General features: G+C 42.3%; 2 protein-coding genes across 2 annotated transcripts; one reads left to right on the top strand and one right to left on the bottom strand.

The window, feature by feature from the left end:
* The first annotated feature begins 4,837 nt into the window (after positions 1 to 4,837).
* LOC119277004 (3-hydroxyisobutyryl-CoA hydrolase-like protein 5) lies at positions 4,838 to 8,851 on the top strand. Its single transcript, XM_037558200.1, has 15 exons — positions 4,838 to 4,995; positions 5,091 to 5,174; positions 5,298 to 5,366; positions 5,703 to 5,766; positions 5,879 to 5,952; positions 6,041 to 6,124; positions 6,556 to 6,640; positions 6,833 to 6,918; positions 7,055 to 7,176; positions 7,337 to 7,397; positions 7,778 to 7,876; positions 8,137 to 8,238; positions 8,320 to 8,361; positions 8,454 to 8,560; positions 8,651 to 8,851. Exons 1-15 carry the CDS (start codon positions 4,966 to 4,968, stop codon positions 8,697 to 8,699), a joined length of 1,158 nt encoding a protein of 385 aa, XP_037414097.1. The 5' UTR covers positions 4,838 to 4,965; the 3' UTR covers positions 8,700 to 8,851.
* LOC119277003 (F-box protein At5g03100-like) lies at positions 8,824 to 11,470 on the bottom strand. The gene is made up of 3 exons (XM_037558199.1): positions 10,550 to 11,470; positions 9,543 to 9,701; positions 8,824 to 9,431 (listed from the first exon to the last, which is right to left on the bottom strand). Exons 1-3 carry the CDS (start codon positions 11,438 to 11,440, stop codon positions 9,126 to 9,128), a joined length of 1,356 nt encoding a protein of 451 aa, XP_037414096.1. The 5' UTR covers positions 11,441 to 11,470; the 3' UTR covers positions 8,824 to 9,125.
* Between the last annotated feature and the right edge of the window lie 11,795 nt (positions 11,471 to 23,265).

The following is a 23,265-nucleotide window of genomic DNA, read 5'->3' as shown; positions in this document are numbered from 1 at the left end:
GACGAGACAAGATATAAAGCAAGGTTAGTTGCTAAAGGTTATAGCCAAATTCCAGGTATTGACTATAATGAAGTCTTTTCTCCTGTTGTGAAGCATAGCTCTACTTGCACTTTACTCAGTATTGTTGCCATGCATGATTTTGAGCTTGAACAATTGGATGTTAGAACTGCAATTTTACATAGAGAATTAGAAGAGGATATTTATATGAAACAACCTGAAAGTTTTGTTATTCCTGGAAAAAAAAGCTTGTATGTAAGTTAAATAAATCTCTTTATGGATTGAAGCAATCTCCTAGACGGTGATACAAGAGATTTGACACATTTATGCTCTCTCAAGGTTTCAAAAGGTCTAATTATATGATAGCTGTGTTTATTTGAAAACTGGCAATGGTTCAACTATTTATTTGCTCCTTTATTTTGATGATATGCTAATTGCTGCAAACAGTATGTCAGAGATTAATGAACTTAAGAAGCAATTGTGTAATGAATTTGAGATGAAGGATTTGGGTGCAGCAAAGAAAATACTTGGCGTGGAAATATCCAGAGATAGACCATCTGAAAAAGTATATCTAAGTCAGAAGGGATATTTCATAAAGTTCTTCATCGTTTTAATATGCATAATGCCAAGTCGGTGAGTACTCTGTTAGCTGCACACTTCAAATTATCATCATCCTTATGTCCTAAGTCAGGTGCCGATATTGAGTACATGTCTAGATTTCCATATTCGAGTACAGTTGGTTCACTTGTGTATGCCATGGTTTGTTCTCGTCCGAATTTATCTTATGCATTGAGTGTTGTCAGTAGATACATGAGTAATCCTGGAAAAGAGCATTGGAAAGCAATTCAGTGGATTTTCATATACCTATGAGGTACTTCTGATGCTTATTTACATTTTGGGAAAACTAGAGATGGACTTGTTGGTTTATTGATTCTGAATTTGTTGGTAATTTGGATAAGAGAAGATCACTCACAGGTTATGCTTTCACCATTGGTGGTTGTGCTGTGAGTTGGAGAGCAACTTTGCGGTCTATTGTGGCTTGTTTCACTACTGACGCCGAGTATATGGCTATTTCTGAGGCATGCAAAGAAGCTATTTGGTTGAGAGGTTTGTATTCTGAGCTTTGTAGAGATTCATCTTGCCCTACCGTATTTAGTGATAGTCAAAGTGTTATGTATCTTACAAAGAATCCAATGTATCATGAGAGAACACAGCACATTGATGTCAGATATCACTATATTCAAGATGTTGTTGCTGAAGGTGATTTGAAAGTATGCAAGATAAGTACTCATGATAATCCCGCTGATATGATGACAAAGCCGGTTTCTACCAATAATTTTGAGCTTTGCTCGGGCTTAGTTGGTATTTCTCACTAGTCCTATGGACTTTGACGCACAAGGTGTTTATGCTGATTTGGATGGAGTTATTTACTTTCTTCGACTACCGGAGGGAATTGGCTCAAGGTGGATATTGTTAAATTATGATCTAAATTCTATCGTGTTGGACTAGACGTAGTACAAACGGTATGGGCCTTTGCGTTGGTACCGACGTGTACGAGTACAACTCCTCCAAGGACTCTTATGTATTACCCTCATATATACCCATGTAGTCGCACCTAAAGACGGTCGGTCGTCTCGTGCTTGTAATACTCGCCCATCATAGTGATTGCGCCTTCCTGCGTCCGTGGTTTTCTCCCGCAAGGGTTTCCACGTAAAAATCTCTATGTCTCTCATGTCTCGTTTATTCTCGTTTTATCTAACAGTATTTCATCTTGAAATTTTACGCACATACACCTCACATCCTTGTTTGCTCGCACAATTTTTTTCCAGATTTTTTAAACTAAAATTTTCAATTTTTGAATTTTTCAAAAAATCGGCCTTCATGGTGGCTGAGAACCATAACGCCATATTCCACTGCCTCTGACTACAAAAAGAAGCCTTATAAGTTACTCTAGTCAAATGATGTGAAGTTTGGCCCAACATTGTAGAAAAAACAATAAACAATTACAATAGCAAATTAGCATCATTAAATTTTCCTTCTGTTTAAGTCAGACGGTTAAGAACATACTTTCATATTCACTTTGTGTTGACGAAACAAGTCCCTGAGAAAATAGGGAAACACTTAGTATCATACATCTGATGCAAAGCATTCACCAGACCACTCGTCAGCCGTGGATGCAATTTCGATCCCACGGCCAATACGTGCGAGTCAATTACTAACATTGCTTTCTAATTAAACAGTTCGATATTCATGATCCATCCCAATAATTGCTCGCCTGCATCACATCTAATTAATCGCGCCTACCCCTGAGGTTTTCTCTGCAGCAATCCCACCCCGCCCCAATGCATCGCCTCGTCCCTCGCGCTGGTGCGGTGTCCCCTCGTTAGGTGGCTGCGGGTGCCGTTAGCCGGCTACCCCCTCGCCACCGAGCTTGCAACCTCCCTTGCTGCCCCGATTCTCCGCCAGGATCCTGCCCCGCCACCCTCCTATCCTTTGCGCTGGTGCACCGTCTTGGTTTGTCAAAGAGTCTTCATGCGTGGAGGATAGCCCCATTCGCCGCCTCCTCCATCCTCAATTGACATAGGGTTTGATTCCTCTCATCTTGATTCATTTTTTAATTTCTGCATTGGGAGTTAATTTATGTTACTCGTGTCCTGAGGATTGTTTGAAATATGTGTTCATATCTTGGTTCGTTGAATTTGTTGGGTGTCAATATGTTCTAGTAGATCTGTACTTGATCAGATCCGTACCTAACTGCAGCGTCGTTGTTCATCTAGGCATATGTGTAGGCCTTCGTCAAGGATATACAATACAATGTGGCTGGGAGATTCACAACCTGTTTTTATTTCATGTATCTGCAGAATTTTAGTTGATGTAAGCTCACAAAACGTCCAACTAGAGTAGATGAGATTCATTTGTAGATTATATCTGCATCCGGATATCAGTGTCAAGCATGCTATTTTTCATCTTTAATTTTGTGTGCTTCCAATACGTCTTGTTTATATAGTTATAGCAATTTCCTTCAAGCATTCGCGCTTCCTATGGGCGTTGGAATTTCGATCTATTTCCATGCTTAGCTTCCCATGTATGGTTGCATTTACCATCATTCATATGTACAGTCAGAATTTAATCTATAGGCATGCTTGCTTGGTGTACATATTATCTCTTCATAGCGTTAGCATCTATACTTCCTAGGTGTCATATGTACAGATATTTCTTCCATGCAATGGAACTTCACTCTCTTGCCATGTTTCCTAGCTAGATGTATAGATGTAAAGTTCATTGCTTCGGAGCATCCATGATTTTTATGTACAGATAGAACTGCAATAATGCTTCTTGATTTAGTATATGTGTTACCAGTCTTTATATATTTTTATTTTATTTTTAAACAGACATACTTGATCATATATCTCATCACTTCTATAATTTCCATTTCTTGTATCGGCACTTCAGGTTGTCTAGTTAGTCTTTTCATTCTAGTAATAATGCGTATATATTCACCTGTTAACCATATATATTTATATTTCATTGCATATATCTCCTTGAGCGGTCTCTTTATTGTCGTTTGTAACCCTAGGCTTTAATGCTTAAGACAATTATGATGATACAATTGTCAATCCATTTGTCGGAGTATGTGATTGTATGTGTATATGTATGCTTCCATCTAACTTATTATTGCTTCGAAATGGTAAATTTTGTGCTTCGGTGATACATATGTTTTTCCACACTAGGTCACCAAACATACCTTGCTTATATGCTTCCATTCAAACCTTTTATTGCTTCAGTTGTAATGATCTTTTGCTTCAAGTAATTTCGACAACATTGTAAGCACCGTTTGAAGCACCATCACATTGACTATTTACTACTTCGAGCCGGTGGAAGGAAACAGATATGAAGCTCCTATGTATCATGGGCGATAAGATAATGTGTGCCTTGAGGAACTGCACCAAGGACCAGCTCGAGGAAGGAACTGTGCCAAGTATGGAAACTAGTACAAACAATTTCCAATTTGTAAGGAATGATTCGATGTAAATTGTTTGTCATGGAAGCAAAATTGTTTTCCCATGAAACTATGAAAGCAAAATCTTTTATTCATGAAAACAAACTGAGCACATTTGCACTTTTTGAAAACACATCCTTGATGTGTTTGAAGCAAGTGTACCCATGATAATGATTCTTCCTATGAAAATGTCTTGTTTAGAAGCAATTTTCCACTTGATCGAAACACGATTTTAATATTTGTGAAGTGAAACGAACCACCACCTAAATACAGATTCATGTACAATTATAGCAAGTTTAATTCACCATGGAAGCCAATACATTGGTACATGGAAGCAAGTCTAATTCACCAAAATGATGCTTCCGTCAGTACGGAAAATGCTTCTTTGGTATACAAACCATGTTACTATCACTAAGGAAACACATCTTATATATTTCGTAATTAATATTTTTCTGAAATTATATCCACAAATATTGAGATTTGTAGCCACTCAAGGAAGTTGTTTTAGGAAACAAATCAAAGATTGTGGGGATAAAGATTAGGAAGCAGATTTAGAAAACAAACCGCATATTATGGGAACAGCTATTAGGAAACAGCAGAATTCACGTTAGTGATTATCGCATTTAACTCATAAAGGAAGATCGAAGGACTGGAATACATCTAATCATACGGCTATCGACCGGTCTGATAGGAAGCAAAGCCATCAGGACTCTGATTCCTAGTTGTGCCCGAGAAAATACTTTCATCCTCAGTTCAACTACCCAGCTTAACAGTAGTCAAGCCCCGGTCCCCACTCCGACACGTCGCAGGTCGCACCTACCCCAACCTCACTCCCGGCTTACCAACCCACTCCCCTACCCTTCTTCTTCCCTTCCCACACCAATGGTTCCTTCACCAACCTCAATTGAGCACCCGCCTCACCTCGCGAGCTGGTACGCGTCAAAGAAACCTCCAGCTCCCGATTCGCCATGGCTCAAGAACAACCCAATCCCGACGAGGTAACGATCCAGCACGATTGATTCTTTGCTTCTCTTCTTCGTCTCCTCGCGGCATCACCGGCTCACCGAACGCGGCAATCCGACTCTCCGTGCAGGTCGTTCTCGGGCAGGAGATCAACGGCGCGAGGGTGGTCACCCTCAACCGCCCGCGCCAGCTGAACGGCATCAACGACAGAGTGGTGCGCCCTCTTGCTCTTGGCTGGGGAGATGTTCGATTAGAGGTGGTTTCTGCAGTGGAGGTCCTGTGGAATGCTAATTATGAATTGGGACTGCCTGTTTGTGTTCGGTTTCTTTGCTTGCAGGTCTATATCCTAGCTCAGCTCTTGGAGAAATGGGAGAAAGATGACGATGCCAAGCTGGTCATCTTCAAGGTGTGTATTCATTGGCACATGCCGCAGCATATTTTTTAAGCTGCTATACTGCTTTAGGATGGTAATCAGGGCTGGTGCTTAAGAGTCAAATCTTAAAAAAAGGGCTGGTGTTTAAGAGTATCATGTTTTTCCATAGTTGGAGAAGTTTCAGGAAATCGTTGCAACAAAAAATGATCCAAAGGAAATGCCGAATGTCATGTTCAGCAAGTTTAAATGCTTAGCAATAATATGTTTTGAAATTCGGCGTCCTGCAACAGAAGATTGGTTTTTTGTGTAACTGTTGTAATATTCAGCAATTTTCACAAGTGCATGAGTGTGAGGTTTGATGATCAACAGGGAGCTGGACGCGCATTTTCTGCTGGTGGGGACCTAAAGATGTTCTACGAAGGGAGATCATCGGGTGGGATTCTCAGAGTCGCCGTGCCATATTGTCTGATTTGTATCATCAATGATTTCTATTTTCATGTAACAAAGCAAGGCTGTTTGGAGATATTGATATGACTGCTTTGCAGATGATTCCTGCCTCGAGGTTGTGTACAGGATGTACTGGCTCTGCTATCACATTCATACATATAAGAAAACCATGGTGATGCCCTTGTGACATATTCGAGGAAAATTCCCTATTTTACAGGAGGTGTTATATTCTGAAAATATACGCTTGCGCATTCATACAGGTGGCTCTTGTTAATGGACTTGTTATGGGTGGAGGTGCAGCCATGGTTGCTCCACTGAAATTTGCAGTTGTCACAGAGAAAACAGTACGAATCAATTTATGCCACACTTATGACCTGTTTAGTGATACATTCGTTTGTAGATTTCTCAAATTTTTGTGTACATGTATCACCTGAATAATCTACTAGTAGTGATCATACATCAAAGTAAGCTTCGATGCCTTTCTATTGGTATTTTGTTCGTGTAAATAAATAATAACTGCATTTTTTTAGAATACTTGCATAATTTTTTAAACGAGATCCAATCAAACTTGAATATTACCTCCATTCTGAATTATAAGATGTTTTGGATATTTCAATATAGACATCCAAAATACATTAAAGCACGTCTGTATATACATCCAATTCAGCAAAAAGTTAGAACATCTTATAAGTTGGAACGGAGGGAGTACTATATACTCCAGTGTAGTTATATATCTGTTTGGAGTTTCTCATAAGGATCATTTCTGTTTGTGTAGGTTTTTGCCACCCCCGAGGCAAGTGTTGGACTACACACAGATTGTAGCTTTTCTTATATCCATTCTCGGCTCCCTGGATATTTAGGTAAGCATTGAGTTTAATTTCCCATTCTCACATCCCCAGAGAATCATTTGAATGGTTTACTCAGAGGGATATTGTCCTTTGGGGACAAACACTATGAATGAGTTAGGCATGAGAAAATTGGTCATGGCCAATTAACTATGAATAGGAATTTCAGTTTCAATCTCCTTATTTTCACTCTTTCTTAACTTTTAGGGGAGTATCTGGCTTTGACTGGTGCTAGACTGAATGCAAAAGAAATGATCGCTGCTGGTCTTGCTACTCATTTTGTCCATTCTGAAGTAAGTCTTCCAGCAGTTTACGTTTCTTGATGTATTGTTTTGTTTGCAGTATTTTGTCAACCTGTAGCTTGACTAACAAAATACTTTCTGATATTGGTTTGCTTGTAGTTTGACTAGTTTAGAATATGTATGGCAGAAATTGGAAGATCTCGAAAAACAATTACTGAATTTAAACACAGGCGACGAGTCTGCAGTCCGAGCTGTCCTTGAGGAATTCTCTACGGATGTTCAACTTGATCAAGAGAGTATTTTAAACAAGTTAAGGATTATTTCTTGATAAATATCATAATTCCGTTGTTGAAAGGATTCCGTGTTTACTCATTTGAAGAAATAAAAGCGGTTTCTTTGAGTAATGTGCTAGTAATTATTCTATTTATTTATGGATACAAGCTGACAGTGGAATGTCGATTTTTGATAGGCTTTCAACTATCGACAAATGTTTCTCAGCCGAGACTGTTGAGGAGATCTTGAAAGCACTTGTAAGGCTTCAGCACTTATGATGGAAAATCTTCACACTGTTGCTTCTCTCTCATTAATTTTATCTGTCAATTTTCTTGATCTGTTGTTCAGTAACTACCAGTCAGCTTTTGCTCGTTCTACACTCAGTTGTTTCACATCTTCATGTGATAATGAAAATTTTACAAAATTTGATAATTTGATTTATTCACCTGGCACCTAAAATTATATCGCCCTCGGCCATTCAGCTTAGGAGAATGTTGTAATTGGTTTACCATGCTGGTTGTATTGTTCATTTACATAGGAGGAAGGCAGAAATAATATAATGCCGTGCTGTATAATGAGATGAACGATTTTCCTGTCTTTATAGTATGATAAATTACTGTTTTGCTTGTGGATGTAGGATTCAGAAGTGAGCGTCGATGGAAATCAATGGATAGCTCCAGTCCTGAAGAGTATGAGAAGATCATCTCCTACTGGATTGAAGATCACACTGCGATCGGTAGGAACTCTCGCGCCATTCACTATCCGTCGACAATTTTGTTGTTGTGTAGGCTTCATATTTGGTTCTTGTTTAAATATGTGCTTACACTTGCCATTAATAGCCACACTAGTCATTCTTCTGGTTAGATACGGCTTTATTAGTGCAAAACACACTTTGGAATCTATTTATGGAGTGCAGTGTAGGCTGGGGGTTCTTTTGCTTGCATAAGGTAAGCCAGTAAGTCTACTGTTTTTGACGATTTATTTTCTACTTTTCAGGTTAGAGAAGGTCGGAAGCAGAGTCTGCAGGAGTGTTTGAAGAAGGAATTCGGACTAACAATGAACATCCTCCGATCTGTCATTACTGGCGATGTGTACGAGGTATTGCAGCCGTACAATGAATGAATGAAACAAGTCTTTTGGTTGAATCTTAGCCAATTTTCTATTTTTGTTTCATGATAGGGTATTAGAGCTCTGAGCATCGACAAAGACAATGCACCTAAGGTCTCTCCCTCCCTCCCTCTCTCAATACATATTTTTCTCGCACATCTGTTCTTCAACTGGGGCCTAAATGGATTTACATGCAATCTCAACAGTGGAGTCCTGCAACTATTGAAGAGGTGAAGAATGAAGACATTGACCGTGTTTTCGAACCATTCAGCTCTGGACATGAGCTCCAAGTCCCATCTGATGATTCCAACAGGTGACTGAGTCCACCAAAACTTTTTCGCTGTCTGAATTTTAGACACCTAGCATAGACAGTTTATACTCTTCCAATGTCACCAACGTGCAGGTGGAGCGGCAAATACGAGCACACGGTCTATGCAAAATCTTCACAGTAATCACCACACAGCCCAGGCTCTGGAGCAGCAGCCCTTTGTACTTGGGTTGCTGTATGACATGCATGTTTGAGTGCAAATGTACTACCTGTGTGTAACATTATGCCAACTGTTGAGAACTACTGTAAAGCAATAAAGCAACTGAGGTTTCATTACGACACACAAGTAAAACTCATCTCTTTGTTCTTGTGCAAAACCTATTACACAACCCAGATATTCTCTGCTCTTTTCATATATCTGTCTCAAACTCTGTTCTAACTTCACCTAGCTATGTAAAGAATTATCTGGGTTGAACCCAACCACTCGAGATTGCAACCATCACACCCGTCGGCCCGTGTCATGTCCACAAGTCAAGGACAAAAGTTCTACCAGAAGGAAGTATGTGCAGCGAAACTGAAAACATGTGGTGTATGCCTATCGTGTAAGCTATCAGGTATACTCCAACTGCAGGTAGCCCTTGTTGAACAGAGTAGATCTTCTCTCGATTGGGGCTGGCCTCACAGATAAAGCCCACTTCACAGAGGTTTCTTCGCTTTCTGGAAACTGCACCCCAATCTTCTTCAGCTTATTGGTTCCATTTAATAGGAAAACGAGGAGGTCCTTCTCATATTCTCCAGACTTGAACCCAAGAAACTTGATCTTCAACAGGCTATTAGTTAGGCATGATGCCTTTGCAAGCATCTTCTTGTGATCAGCAAAACTAAAGGACGCCTCTGTCTTCTTATTTTCAGCAGCCTAGCATGAAGTAAGGTGTGTTAATAATAATAATAATAATAATAATAATAATAATAATAATAATAATACATCTCTCAATGAACTGAAACCCGTAGATGATAAGATGCATACCGAGACGGTCAACTGCTGTAGGCTAGGACAGCTCTGAAGCAGCTTCACCAGGAAAACAGCTTCTGATTCACGCGAGAAATCCAAGCTCACTGACAATATCCTCAACCCTTCAAATGTAATTGGCAACTTTGCAATATCTTTATATTCACCAGCTAACAACTGCAAAGGAATAAGATAGAATATAGAAATGAGGTAAGAACTCAATCTGCAGATGAGATAAAATTAAGCTATGCATGTTTAATTGTTTAGGTTAGACCCAAACCCACGTCGAAATAGAAGTGTTAAGTAGTGCGTGACTTCAACCACTCGTTATGTTCCGACTCAAGCAACTCCTTGTTTTCCTGGAATCTACAAATTGCTACTCCCTCCGTTCCTAAATATAAGACTTTTTAGAGATTCCATTACAGACTATATACGAAGCAAAATGAGTGAATCTACACTCTAAATACATCTATATACATCCGTATGTAGTCCATATTGAAATCTCTAAAAAGACTTATATTTAGAAACGGAGGGAGTACATAACGCAAATACTTGAGTTGTCTTCCTCATATTTATAAGAATCAGTGACAGATCTTTATCAGCACCATGCATTGCCACACACATAAGAACCAATTCACCATACAAAGTATTATAAGTAACTTCATTGTAACTACAAAATTATCAGATATGATGATCCTACTAAGTTACGGTCAAACTACTCTGTCCTTCCTAAAATCAAGTTTTCATGGACCAAATCCAGAGAGGTCCTTCCTAAGGTTATACTAATTGATCACTTAGTTTTGCAGCTTGAACTACATGAATCATTGACTTGTCACAAGGCAAACACACTGTAATGCTACCAAGGAACACGTAGCCTGGTTGATGCTTCCGTTCATCTACTACGCATATTCTTCCACGTATCATGACCAGTATTGTGAACAATTGGACAGCAACCTACTCCAGATCTAGACAAATTAACACTGCAGTAACAGCTGATAGAGTAGGATGGATGCGAGAGAGCTCACCTTCACAGCAATGCCTCTGAGCGTGAGGGAAGCTAGCCCTGTGGCAGCATCCAAGAACGGCCGCATCCTGAAGAGAACCTTTTCCTGGGACTTGGCGACGTGCAGGTATGCCTTGCTGACATCCGGCGAAGGCTCCAGGTGCACCTTCTGCGTCTTGGGTCGCGTGTGAAGCGTGATTGTCCTCAGCCCCGGCGCTCTCAGCGTGACCTGCCGTTGCTTCACGTTGGGCATGAACAAGAAGCTCCTCACGGTCAACGACTCCACCGTGCATCCGGCGTCCAAGCCCGTGCAGTGTACCATCTCCAGCGTGTGGAGCCCGGTCGCCGCGGAGAGGATGGCGGTGAGGACCACCTGTTTGATGTAGACGCGGTGGAGCTTGAGCGTCCGGAGGCGGGCGCAGGCGACGGCGGGGAGGGGCGGCACGCTGCAGGTGTTGAGGGATAGCACGGCGAGAGAGCGGATGGCGAAGACCTTCTTGGGCAGGCAGACGCGGCGGTGCAGGCGGACGGCGAGCTCGGAGAGGCCGTGGTTGGCGGCGGCGTTGATGACGTGGCGGAGGGCGGAGGGCTTGATACGTTTGGGCGGGGCGATGTCGAGGCGGCGGAGGAGCTTGGGCTGGCCGGCGGGCAGCGGGACCGGGGAGGCGGGCCCGGAGAACCTGAGGGAGTCGAGGCGGGTGTAGAGGGTGGGGAGGTGGCGGAAGCGGCGGGCGAGGACGGAGAGCGTGACGGCGAGGCGGGTCGGGAGGCGGTTGGCGATGGCGAGCACGACGTCGTCGGGGAGGTTGGAGAAGAAGTCGGGCAAGTCGGCGGCCGCGCCCTTGCCGGCCTTGGGGCGGCGGCGGCGCTTCCGCTTGCAATTGAGGTTCGCGGCGGCGGGCGGGCGGGCCATCTCGGTGCGGGTTGGATCGGAGGGGAGGGGAGGAGAGTTGTGGATGGATCCGGGTTCGGGTTGGGACGGTGGCTGGCTTTTGGAGAACTCAGGCCTCGGGCTCAATCGTGTGCCTCGCAAGTTTCTCTTGTGAATTCCGTCGGTTGACTTGACTCGACATATTCGATGGTACGGCGTATTTGAGCCCATGACTTGAGTCAAGCTGGGCTGGGCTGTTCTAAAAAAAATGTTGGGCTGGGCTCGACTCGCCCCACCATCTTTTCCATCATGATTGAAGGCTACAGGTTTCTAAAAAAAAAGGATTGAAGGCTACCCTTCACAAAATAAAACACATTGTTTATTCTTAAAAAAAACAGTCTCACAAAAAAATCATGATTGAAGGCTATTCATCCTGGAAAAAAAAATTATGATTGAATGTTGGGGATGCGAATATAGAACCTAAAGGTACCCTCCATTTAATATTTTAGTTCATTTGGTTGAACTAAGCAGTACTCCTCCGTCCTATAATATAAAACGTTTTTGCAAGTTATGTTAGCTTGCAAAAATGTTTTATACTAGCACCGAAGAAGCGCGGCGCACGCCGCACCCATGATCGTTTATGTCTGTATTTTATTGAAATAAGCAAGAAAACAACATGTATTAAGCGATAAAATAAAATGAAGAGGAGAACATGAATTCTATCTTTACCCATGATCTGTGTAGGCACATAACCAACATTAAATTATTTAACAAATTAAGCAAATCGGCTGGCCTATTAATATTTTGTTCGTATGTTGTTTTGGTTCATTCAGGTGTACTATTATAGATAACAATTCGGTTGTTGTTTCGATTTGTGGTATGGGTGGGTTAATTTTTTATTTTATTTTTGGTTTATTCAGTTGTTGTTCCATTTTCACTATGGTTCCGTGTTATTGGGGTTTGTTGTTTCTGTTTATTTGGTGTATTGTTTCGGTTAGCATTTGTTGTTCCGTTTTAGACGGGTGTATTGATATATACAATTCAGTTACTGTTTTGGTTTATGGTTCGGGTGGGTTATTATTTTCGGTTTATTCACGTGTTGTCTCGTTTCACTGGTTTTTCTGTTCCAGGTTATTCGGGGTTGGTGTTTGGGTTTATTTTGGTTAGTGTTTCGGTTAGCAGTTGTGGATTTTTTCGGATACGGTCTCGGTTTTTGTTCGGGTAATTGTCAGTGAACTGTTAGCCGACGTCGTGGTGCAAAAATGGGTAGTAATCGGTCAAGAACTTATTTCCCCCATGAATTACTGTTTATGCAAATATACTATTCCAACCTACTGCTTTGTGCTTCGGCAACACCATCACCGGAAAGGATCAGGAGACGATTGAGACAGCTTTGCGTCACTACGCTGGTGGAGAGAAATGATGTGTAGAAAAATCCTAAATCTAAATCTTATATATACGGACGCGATGGTGGAGAAGGAGGAGGAGAGAAATGATGTGTAAAAAGATCCCAGTTATTTTATAACAACGTACATATTTTTTTTCTCCGTTGAAATTCAAAAAATAAGGGGAAATCAAATTATATAGGAGCACTGTAGCACTGTTCGTGCGGGGTATTTCTCACACGTGATACCGTTAACTACTACTATTCACTGACATGGTGTAAATGAACAGTAGAAGCTTTAAAAAAATCAAAATCCCGAAAAAAACCAAAGCCTTCCCTCTTTAGTATAGTAATTATTATGGGACGGAGGAAGTACCTTATAGGTTCATTAGCTGCTTCTTCCATGGGTGCACGCTTTGGTTCAGATCTTTCTGATAGGTTTATGCCTGGTGCCATCTCGGGAGCTGTCGGTCCTCGCTCTGTATGCCCCTGCAAGGTTTATGTTTAGCCCTAACCATCATCATGTCAAACCAGTTGCAAGTCAGTCTGTCAGTCTGCTCATGTTTAGTCGTATGGTCTGTATCTCTGATGATGTTAAGATGGTCTGTATCTCTGATGATGTTAAGATGTTCCTCTTTGTTATTCTGGATCTTTCTTTTCTCCTTTGTTGCATCTCTGTTGCTTCCCATGTTTTATTGTTGCATGTTTCCACCCGCTCATGCTCATACCCAGCCTTGCTTTTTTCCTCATTCATGCACAGGCAGTTTTTCACCTTGATCCATGAAACTTCTTAACTGGAACGTACGAGGCCTAGGTGATGAGAACAAGTGTTCTTTGGTTCATGATGTTCTAACCTTTTGTCAACCTAGCATTGTCTATTTTTCAGGAAACAAAGCTGGAAACTGCCCCAATTTTGAAGTTGCGGAGTTTTCTTCCTCCTCGCCTCAACAACCAGGCGATCATGCCCTCTGCAGGCCCCTCGGGCGGTTTGTTGGTCGCCTGGGACGCCTCTGCTTTCTCAGGATAGATTGTTGCAACCCACAGATACCATGTCACCGTCAGGTTCTCATCAACGTCGTCTGCGTCAGTTTTCGTGATCACTACAATGTATGCTCCTAATACCCACTAGGAGAGGCAGCTTTTCTTCGATGAGTTGGACAGTGTTTCTGGCCTGCTGTCTGAACCTTGGGTTATCCTTGGCGACTTCAACATGTACCGGTTCGCAGAAGAAAAATCGCACAATCGAGTCAACTGGGCTATGATGGACAAGTTTAATGATTGGATCAGATCTCATGGGTTGGATGATGTAGACGTTTGCAACCGCAGGTACACCTGGTCAAACAAGCGAGCAGACCCGGCCATGGTTCGGTTGGATCACGTGCTCATCAATGCCAACTGGTTGTTGTCCTTCTCCCATACATCCGCTTCTGTTGTACCTTTTGTCACCTCGGATCATGTGCCTATCCTGGTTCAGTTTGGTAGCATACAGGTAAAAAGCAAGTTTTTCAGAATGGAAAATGATGTGAACTGGGGACCCGATCTTTCGATGAGAGGGAGATAACTACAATTTTGGGTGGGACTTGACCCTCACGATCCGGCTACCAACCGTACAGGGAGAACCGTACACGACTGATATCCACGGCAATCGCTGAACCAACTCCACGGCGTTATCGACCGAGCCAACGGCACGATCGACCTATCCACGAAGGATTTTTCCTGCAAGCAAATCGAAGAACATGCAAGAAAATAATAGCCAATCAATCTCAAAATTGCGAATATGCTAGATGAGATTAATCTCACAAGATGGGGTTCCGACAGGATGTCTTGACGGTCGCACTAGCCGCTACGAGCGAAGACAAATAAAAATAGCAATATAGCTAAACTTCTCTAAACAAAACCCGAGTCTAAACCCTAATTGTAGCTGGCTATTTATTAAGAGGAGCGGCGGTCGCCTTGCGCTGGTTCACGGACAAAGGGCCGTACCGAGGCCGGATACTGCACGTCTCGGCCAAATTGATAATACGTATTGGCCCAACGTGATGTGACGTATTGGCCCAACGTGATGTAGGAGCACACCAATTGATCTTTGTAACACTGGCTTCTTGCATCATATAATGGACTTGGTTGCACGTGTATGTGGTTGACACAAGCAAGGCTAGCTCCTTTCTAATGCGTGTATGTGCGTACTTGCATGGCCCATGCAATCTTCAACATCTTCATATTTCTTTTGTAGATGCCTTCAAGAACTCTGCACAAGAAATAAAATGGTGTAGTATTTTTGTCCCTAATAATAAAATATAATATCATATAATGATCAATAGAAATTACCTGAAAAATGTATCGTGTAATATTTGTAGACATATGTATGCCCACATCATCCTCCTTTTCTTGAAAACAAAGCCGTCCTCGGCTTTCATTTATCCGAAACACCTCATAGAGCAACACAAAAATAGATGCAGGTGCAGCATATATATGGTCTTTTACGGGCATTAACTCAGGAAGGGAATATAAATTTGTAACATCACAATTAGGAATATCATGAAAAGTTTTATCCCACACAGAGTGTATGTATGAATTATGGGGACACGAATGAACTACCTGAACATGCGGTATGTGTAGTTCAAAAGGAAAAATTTCAGAATTGACCGCAAGCATACTATGCATTGTACGGTCTGTTGATTTAGCTTTCTCATCATTTATTATTTCATTAGGTGTCATAGGAAGCAAGTTAATGGTTTTTCCTTCAAACATGAGAGTATATGAATTTGTTCTACCATGATGGGTAACACTATTATCATATTGCCATGGTCGACCTAACAATAAAGAACAAGCTTGCATAGGTACAACATCACAGTCAACAAAATCATGATATGAACCAAGTGTAAAATGTACTCTCACACGACGCGTTACCTTTAACTTACCACTGTCGTTGAACCATTGGATGTAATATGGATGTGGGTGTCTTTATAGTGGTGAGGCCAAGCTTCTCTACCATCTCAATACTCGCCAAATTATTGCAGCTTCCACCATCAATGATCACACGAACAGAATGCCCTTTGACAACAAACTTAGTTTGAAAAATATTATGGCGTTGAGGCATCTCAGTATGCCCAACCTGGGCACTAAGTACTTGCATGGTTACAAGGCTAGGGTATTGATCTGCCATTGCAGCATTTACATGTATCGCCTCCGTGTCATTCTCCTTAGTGTCACCTGCATTATTAGTGGCAAGCATAGCATGTGTATCTTCATCCAAATCACTAGCGGAGGAGTACTCACCATCATCTCGCACAATGAAAGTACGTTTATTTGGGCAGTCCTTCATCAAGTGCCCGCCTCCTTTGCATATATGACACTTCATGTCCCTTGTGCGTCCAGACGAAGTGGTGGGTGCTTGAGAAATTGCTCTCGATGTCGCAGAGGATTGTGGAGTTGATTTTGAACTTGTTGGGAGTGCACCATTGTTCAAGATATGTGGTGTTGCCTCGGTAGTGGGTGGGATAGTGGGAGAGTGTGTCCATGATGAGTGACGACCTGCAGAAAAGTTACCTCGTCCCTTGTTGTGTTGTCCCTGTACTTCCCTTTCAGCTTTACAAGCAAAATGAAACAAATGAGTAATAGAATCTCCTTATAGTCCAATATATCCTGAATATCACGATTCAAACCACCTAAAAATCTAGCCATCATAGCATCATCAGTTTCAACTAATCCACATTGCACTAAGCCAGTTTGTAATTTAGATAAATAATCCTCTACAGAACTACTACCTTGTTTTAAACGTTGCAATTCATTCAGTTTGTCACGAGCATAATATGAAGGAACATAACGTTGTCGCATAGCTCGTTTTAAAGCATCCCAAGTAGAAGGTATATTATTTTCATTAATACGACAATATTCACTCCACCACATGGAAGCAAAGTTTGTAAATTCACTAGTGGCTGCCCTAACTCTTTGGTTCTCAGGAATATCATGACATGCAAATTTTTGTTCAACAGAAAGTTCCCAGTCAAGATAAACATCTGGATTATATTTACCATTGGAAGCAGGCATAGTAAATTTGATTTTGGCACTAGAGTGTTCATAATCTCTAACATCATACCTGGGTTGACCTCGTGCCATACTATGACGGTTGAAACGTAGTTGTCGATGAGCACGGTCATTGTGGTGGTTGACCATTTGGTCGTCTTCGGTGTCACCAGAATAATCCTCGTAGTTGTCCCCATGTCGCTCGTGGACGCGAGGAGGAATTTGTGGGTGCTGGTTTATGGTGGCAGCATCGGTGGCAGTAGCGGGGTGCTGTGGATGACCCATGGGCACACGTTGAGCTCGCGAAGTAGCGGCAACACCCGTGGAATTGTGAGGAACGGTGTTGTTGTTGATGGGGAGTGCAGTCCATAGCTCGTCCAGACGTAACAAGATGTCTTGTAGTTGTGTGTTCGCAACACCCTGTGCATCCTCAATGGCCTTGAGCCTCTCTTCGGCCACAATCTGAGCACCCTCAAGTTGGGCGAGACGCTCGCTGGTGACTTTCACATCCGCAGTGAGGCCCTCAAGTGTGGGTTGATCCTGTGCCATTATTAGCGAAAGAGAAAAAAACACACAGTGTATAATCCCTATCAACTAGTAGGACGTGGTGAAGAAAAATCGCTCACACTCAAGCTTAGTATCAAATTCTTACTTGTTCTTACCAATGCAACAGGTGGTGCTCGGCGCGTTGGTGTTGGCTTCAAACGACCGATGAAGATTGGATGGAGCAATAACGAGGAATCAGTAGTGTCGGGACCTATACTTATTGGTAGGAAAAAGTGTAGCTTGGCAAAGGTTTCTCAACTCACAATATCAGTGGCACAATTTAGCAAAAAGCAATGCAAGTTGAATAATTGTTCAAACTCCTAACTAGTGCTGGCAGTCGACTAGTAAGAGAGAAAACAATCTAAGCCTAGATACTGAATCAAATGAATGTGAAAACCGATCAAAATATGATTAGCTCTAAAAGCTGGATATAAGTGAGGTATAAATGCAATGTATATCAAAACTCAAAAATAGATTATTGATGGAGTGGTGATCAAGTAGCAGCAAAAATAATATCCTGAGTAGCAATTAGAATAGAACAGTTTCAAAAGAGATGTTAGCTGGCCTGATTTTGTTAACTTCTTTTTTTCTTTTTCTTTTCTCTTTTTTTATCTTTTTTTTCTTTCCTTTTTATTTTACCAGGCCGTTACCAACAAATATTCAGGACAGAAGATAAAGGATGCTACAGAATCAAGTGCTACTACAAGATACAGGATCGTGTCCTACTACTACTTGAGATCATAGAGTAATAGAACGCCAGATAACTCCAAACGGTGATGTAGGAGCGCACTATGGCAGAGAAACGTGGATGCAAGGCTGCGTACAGGGGAGAGCAGGTGCAGGACGCGGCGGCCGGCACAAAAACAAACGTGTATGCGTGTGAGGCGGACATGCGGTGGTGGCAGGCGAGCGGCGGACAGGACGGACTTTGACTGATGGAATCTTGGATTGCACGCACAAATTGACAAAACTATAAACAAACTAATGCAATCTCTTTTTCTTATTTCAGAGTACGGACGAGCTAGCGGCAGAAGATACGATGGACAAAAACAAGTTCGATCTAGCAGACAATTTTTTTCTCAAACGAATCTAAACCAGCACTAGTATTAGATGAATGCAACCAAAAATTCAACTACACAAATACTAGATGCAAAAATTGCTAAAGGCTAAAAGGATAGGTGCGGCAGATGAACTAATCTAATTTTTTTGGCTTTTTTTTGTATTAGGACAGAAAAGTCTAATATATTAAAACTGCAAATCTCTCACCGATGAACATGAAAACTGATACCACTTGATGTGAACTGGGGACCCGATCTTTCGAAGAGGAAGATAACTACGATTTTGGGTGGGACTTGACCCTCACGATCCGACTACCAACCGTACAGGAGAACCGTACACGACTGATATCCACGACAATCGCTGAACCAACTCCACGGCATTATCGACCGAGCCAATGGCACGATCGACCTATCCACGAAGGATTTTTCCTGCAAGCAAATTGAAGAACATGCAAGAAAATAATAGCCAAGCAATCTCAAAATTGCGAATATGCTAGATGGGATTAATCTCACAAGATGGGGTTCCGATAGGATGTCTTGACGGTCGCACTAGCCGCTACGAGCCAAGACAAATAAAAGTAGCAATATAGTTAAATTTCTCTAAACAAAACCCGAGTCTAAACCCTAATTGTAGCTAGCTATTTATTAAGAGGAGCCGCGGTCGCCTTGCGCTGGTTGACGGACAAAGGGCCGTACAGAGGCCGGATACTGCACGTCTCGGCCAAATTGATAATACGTATTGGCCCAACATGATGTGACGTATTGGCCCAACGTGATGTAGGAGCACACCAATTGATCTTTGTAACACTGGCTTCTTGCACCATATAATGGACTTGGCTGCACGTGTATGTGGTTGACACAAGCAAGGCTAGCTCCTTTCTGATGCGTGTATGTGCGTACTTGCATGGCCCATGCAATCTTCAACATCTTCATATTTCTTTTATAAATGCCTTCAAGAACTCTGCACAAGAAATGAAATGGTGTAGTATTTTTGTCCCTAATAATAAAATATAATATCATATAATGATCAATAGAAATTACCTGAAAAATGTATCGTGTAATATTTGTAGACGTATCTATGCCCACATCAGAAAACCAGTGGCTGCTGATGAAGGAAACAAGATCTATCATTCATAACAGTTGGCACCAGGGCACCAGGCCGATCCACTCGGCTGCCTCTCTTATCAACCATAAATTCAGACGAGTTCGTGCTGCCATCAGAGAGTGGAAAAGGAACAAGGCCAGCTTAGATCTGCTCACTTCAAATAATAAGGCTGTGGTAAACTACCTCGATGCAGTTGAAGAGCGGAGGTCTTTATCTCAGCTTGAGAGGGCCCTGAGGTTGTTTGCCACGCAGAAAGCAGAGCTGCTTGTTTTATGGCAAACTGAATACTGGCGACGGATGGCGAAACTCCGTTGGTGTGTTTCCAGTGATGAGAATTGTAGTTTTTCCACGCTGTCACCAATGGTCATGCACAACGAAACAAGGTCAGGGTGCGTGTCAAGGAAGGAGTCGAATACTTTGACAATCAACCAAAACTCAAGTTGGCAACAGATTACTTTTCTGCTCTTCTGGGCCAGCCCTCTACTTCTGTGCCCACCGTTCAGCTTAGCCAGCTTTATGCACCCGACGATTTGTCATGTCTAGAGAGAGAGTTCACTTGGGAAGAAATTGTTGATGCTATCAACCACTAATCGAACAACCGGGGCCCTGGCCCGGACGGCTTCACCAACGAGTTCTATAAAGCTTTCCTTGGCGACATCAAGATGGATTTACAACTTTTCTTCTCTTACCTGTACCAGAACCAGCTAGACTTGAAAGGCGTCAACTTGGATCACATTTCCCTCCTGCCCAAAAAGGACACACCACTCAAGCTAAAGGACTTCAGGCCTATCTCTATAGTGCACAACGTGCCAAATCTTGCAAGCAAAGTGCTGACCAGGAGGCTTTAAGTCCACATCCCAAACCTGGCTCACAGCTTGCAATCCGGTTTCATCAAGGGTCGTGCTATTGTAGAAAACTTTGCCATGGCTGCTGACATGATACAAACAGCTCACAAGAGGAAGCTACCCATGGTGGCTCTTAAGTTGGATTTTCAAAAAGCCTTTGACACAGCCAGTTGGTCATGCCTTTTCAACATTCTCACTACTAGAGGCTTTCCTCATTGCTGGATTAGATGGCTGGACTCTCTGCTGTCTACGGCAACTTCCAAAGTCATGCTGAATGGGGAACTGGGAGACTCTTTCACCACTAAGAGGGGCTTCCGACAGGGCGATTCTATTTCACTGTATCTTTTCATTCTAGTGGCTGATGTTCTGCAACGGCTATGCTGCTCAGCTTTTGAAGCTGGCAACCTAATTCACCCACTTGGCTCTAACAGAATGTTCCCAGTGCCGCAATATGCCGATGACACTTGATCCTGTTCCATGGCAGCATTGAGCAAGCACTTATCATCAAACAGATTATGTCTGATTTCTCAGATTTCTCAGGGCTAAAGGTTAATTATCATAAGAGCACACTCATTCCTATTTGCATGGACAACACTATCACATATGCGATTGTTGACTTGTTCGGTTGCCCAGCCTCAAGTTTTCCATGCACTTACCTAGGCCTACCTCTTTCTTTGCATAAGATCCGACATGACATGCTGCTACCAGTCATCCACAAGGTGGACAAAAGGTTATCCGGCTGGTTGGCTACTCTCTTGTCTTGGGGAGGACGACCCACACTCATCAACTCAGTTTTGGCCAACATCTCCAACTACTTCATGTCATGTTTCTGCTGGCCTAAGGAATCCTTACAGAAGTTAGAGGGGTTGTTGAGGTATTTTTTGTGGCAAGGCACGAACACCGCAAAAGGAGGTCAGTGCCTAGTAGCTTGGCACTTTGTCACCATGTCGCGTTATGTTGGTGGCTTGGGCATGCGTGACTTGCCTGCACACCACCAAGCTTTGTTAGCTAAGTTTGTTGCTAGAGTTCTGCAACACTCAGATGCTCCCTGTTATCAATGGTTCGCACAGCAGTACTGCCACAATAAGCTACCCTTGCGGCCCTGCTATCAGGACACAACTATCTGGAAGGGTTTCAAGCAGTACACCGGTATGATTATCGACTCTTCAAGGTGCATCTTGGGCTCAGGGGAACTTATCTCGTTCTGGCATGATACTTGGCTGCCAGTGGGACGGCTACGCTTTGCTTTGCCTACCTTGTACACCTTTGCCACAGACCAAGCCTGCTCAGTGGCCTCTCAGTTCTCTCTAGCAACTTGGCAAGTCCAACTGCACCCGAACCTGTCAGACACAGCCAGCCAAGAACTGTACCTGCTTCATTCTCTTTTGCTCACAGCCGCACCTGTCTCTAACAGCCCGGATGTCAGGATTTCTGCCATACATAGCAAGACCATCCGTGCTGCTCATATGTACGAAATACTCACTTTCAGAGGCATTTCATGTGACTATGGTGCGTGGATCTGGGACAAGATCATTCCCCGCAAACATCGCGTCTTCCTATGGCTTCTACTCTGGGGGCGGCTCAATACCCGGGATAACATGATGAAGAAACAGTGGAAGTCCATCGTTACACATCAAGACTGTGATATCTGCCCTGCTGCTGAATCTGCTCTGCACTTGGTGTCACGCTGCTCTCTGGCTACTGTCATTTGGCATCTGTTTGATCTCGATACCCTTGCTTCCAATTCCCCGGACATCATCGGCTTCATACATCAGGCTAAGCAATGGTGGCCAGCAACCAGCAAATGCAACATCCTCTTTGTTGCCGCTGTCGTTACTGCATGGGCATGCCAGAAATGACAGGATTTTCAACCACAAGAGGTGGTCATCGACGTATATAAAGTATTATGTTGCACAGTTGCTCCGTTTGTGGAAAAGTAGGTGCCATAAACAAGATGATCATGATGCTATAGCTGCTTGGTTACTTTGTCTAGCTTAGCACACCACTCCCCCTACACACACCCCCGGTCATATGCTGGCAGCTTATAGCCCAGGGCACCTTGGGTGCCAAATATAAGCTTCATGTAATTGACCTTCGGTCCCAGGCTTTGCCTGTTTTGAAATATAAGGTAGAAAGCTATCTACCTTCTTTAAAAAAAACATCCTTATTGAAGGCCACCATGCCAGCCATTTTTTTAGTGGGAATTGTCATTGATCGATCGACATATATCTTCGAAATGACTTGGTGTTTTAATTAAAAAAATGAGTTGATGGTCTATTTATCTACAGATCGTAGCAAACCGTCCAGTTTTCTTGTCAAAGTAATTCATCTTCTGGAAAATAATACACGCCATGAGTATTGTATTTATCAACGTTACTTCTCGGGTTATCTCCCCTCTTTTTATAGGTGCTTTGATTTACACTATTCTTAGACACACGGAATAGGAAATAAGGATGACTGGAATATCATGTGCTTTCAATTGTATAGGATAGAAAAGCATGTGAACTTGCATATCAAAATTCGAGTGGATCCAAAATAATCCTTAGGAGAATTTCTAAGTATTCGATTCCTAGAAATCAAAACAATCTCATAGAAACCAATCCTTAGTATTCATATCCTCCAAAAAATAATTGGAATCAAAAGAACCTAGCCTAGCCTCACAGGCTAAGATGGAAAACATTTGTCATCTACGGTTCATGCATGACTCTGCCCTTCTATATTGACGAAAGAACCCACTAAAAAAGATAATGACCATATAACAAGTTTAAGACAAGATATGGATACTCTCTTGGTTTCAAATTAATTGAAGTGTTAAATGTTTCCTAAGCCAAACTGGTTTAAATTTGAACACCTTTATAGAAAAATGTGCTAAAACTTATAACATCAAGTACACACAAGTACAA

This window comes from Triticum dicoccoides, chromosome 3B (genome assembly GCF_002162155.2).
Source record: "Triticum dicoccoides isolate Atlit2015 ecotype Zavitan chromosome 3B, WEW_v2.0, whole genome shotgun sequence".
In the NCBI taxonomy this organism is placed as follows: domain Eukaryota; kingdom Viridiplantae; phylum Streptophyta; class Magnoliopsida; order Poales; family Poaceae; genus Triticum; species Triticum dicoccoides.
Note: the sequence above shows the minus strand (reverse complement) of the source record. Positions and strands in the feature narration are given on the sequence as shown.

What these genes read in the sequence shown, in the direction of transcription:
- LOC119277003 (XM_037558199.1), bottom strand. Translation starts at nt 11,440, where the DNA reads ATGGCCCGCCCGCCCGCCGCCGCGAACCTCAATTGCAAGCGGAAGCGC. An exon ending in TCAGAGGCATTGCTGTGAAG is followed by an intron (nt 9,702 to 10,549) that starts GTGAGCTCTCTC and finishes ATTCCTTTGCAG; the next exon opens with TTGTTAGCTGGTGAATATAA. An exon ending in TACAGCAGTTGACCGTCTCG is followed by an intron (nt 9,432 to 9,542) that starts GTATGCATCTTA and finishes ACTTCATGCTAG; the next exon opens with GCTGCTGAAAATAAGAAGAC.
- LOC119277004 (XM_037558200.1), top strand. Translation starts at nt 4,966, where the DNA reads ATGGCTCAAGAACAACCCAATCCCGACGAG. An exon ending in TGAAGATCACACTGCGATCG is followed by an intron (nt 7,877 to 8,136) that starts GTAGGAACTCTC and finishes TCTACTTTTCAG; the next exon opens with GTTAGAGAAGGTCGGAAGCA. An exon ending in ACAAAGACAATGCACCTAAG is followed by an intron (nt 8,362 to 8,453) that starts GTCTCTCCCTCC and finishes CAATCTCAACAG; the next exon opens with TGGAGTCCTGCAACTATTGA.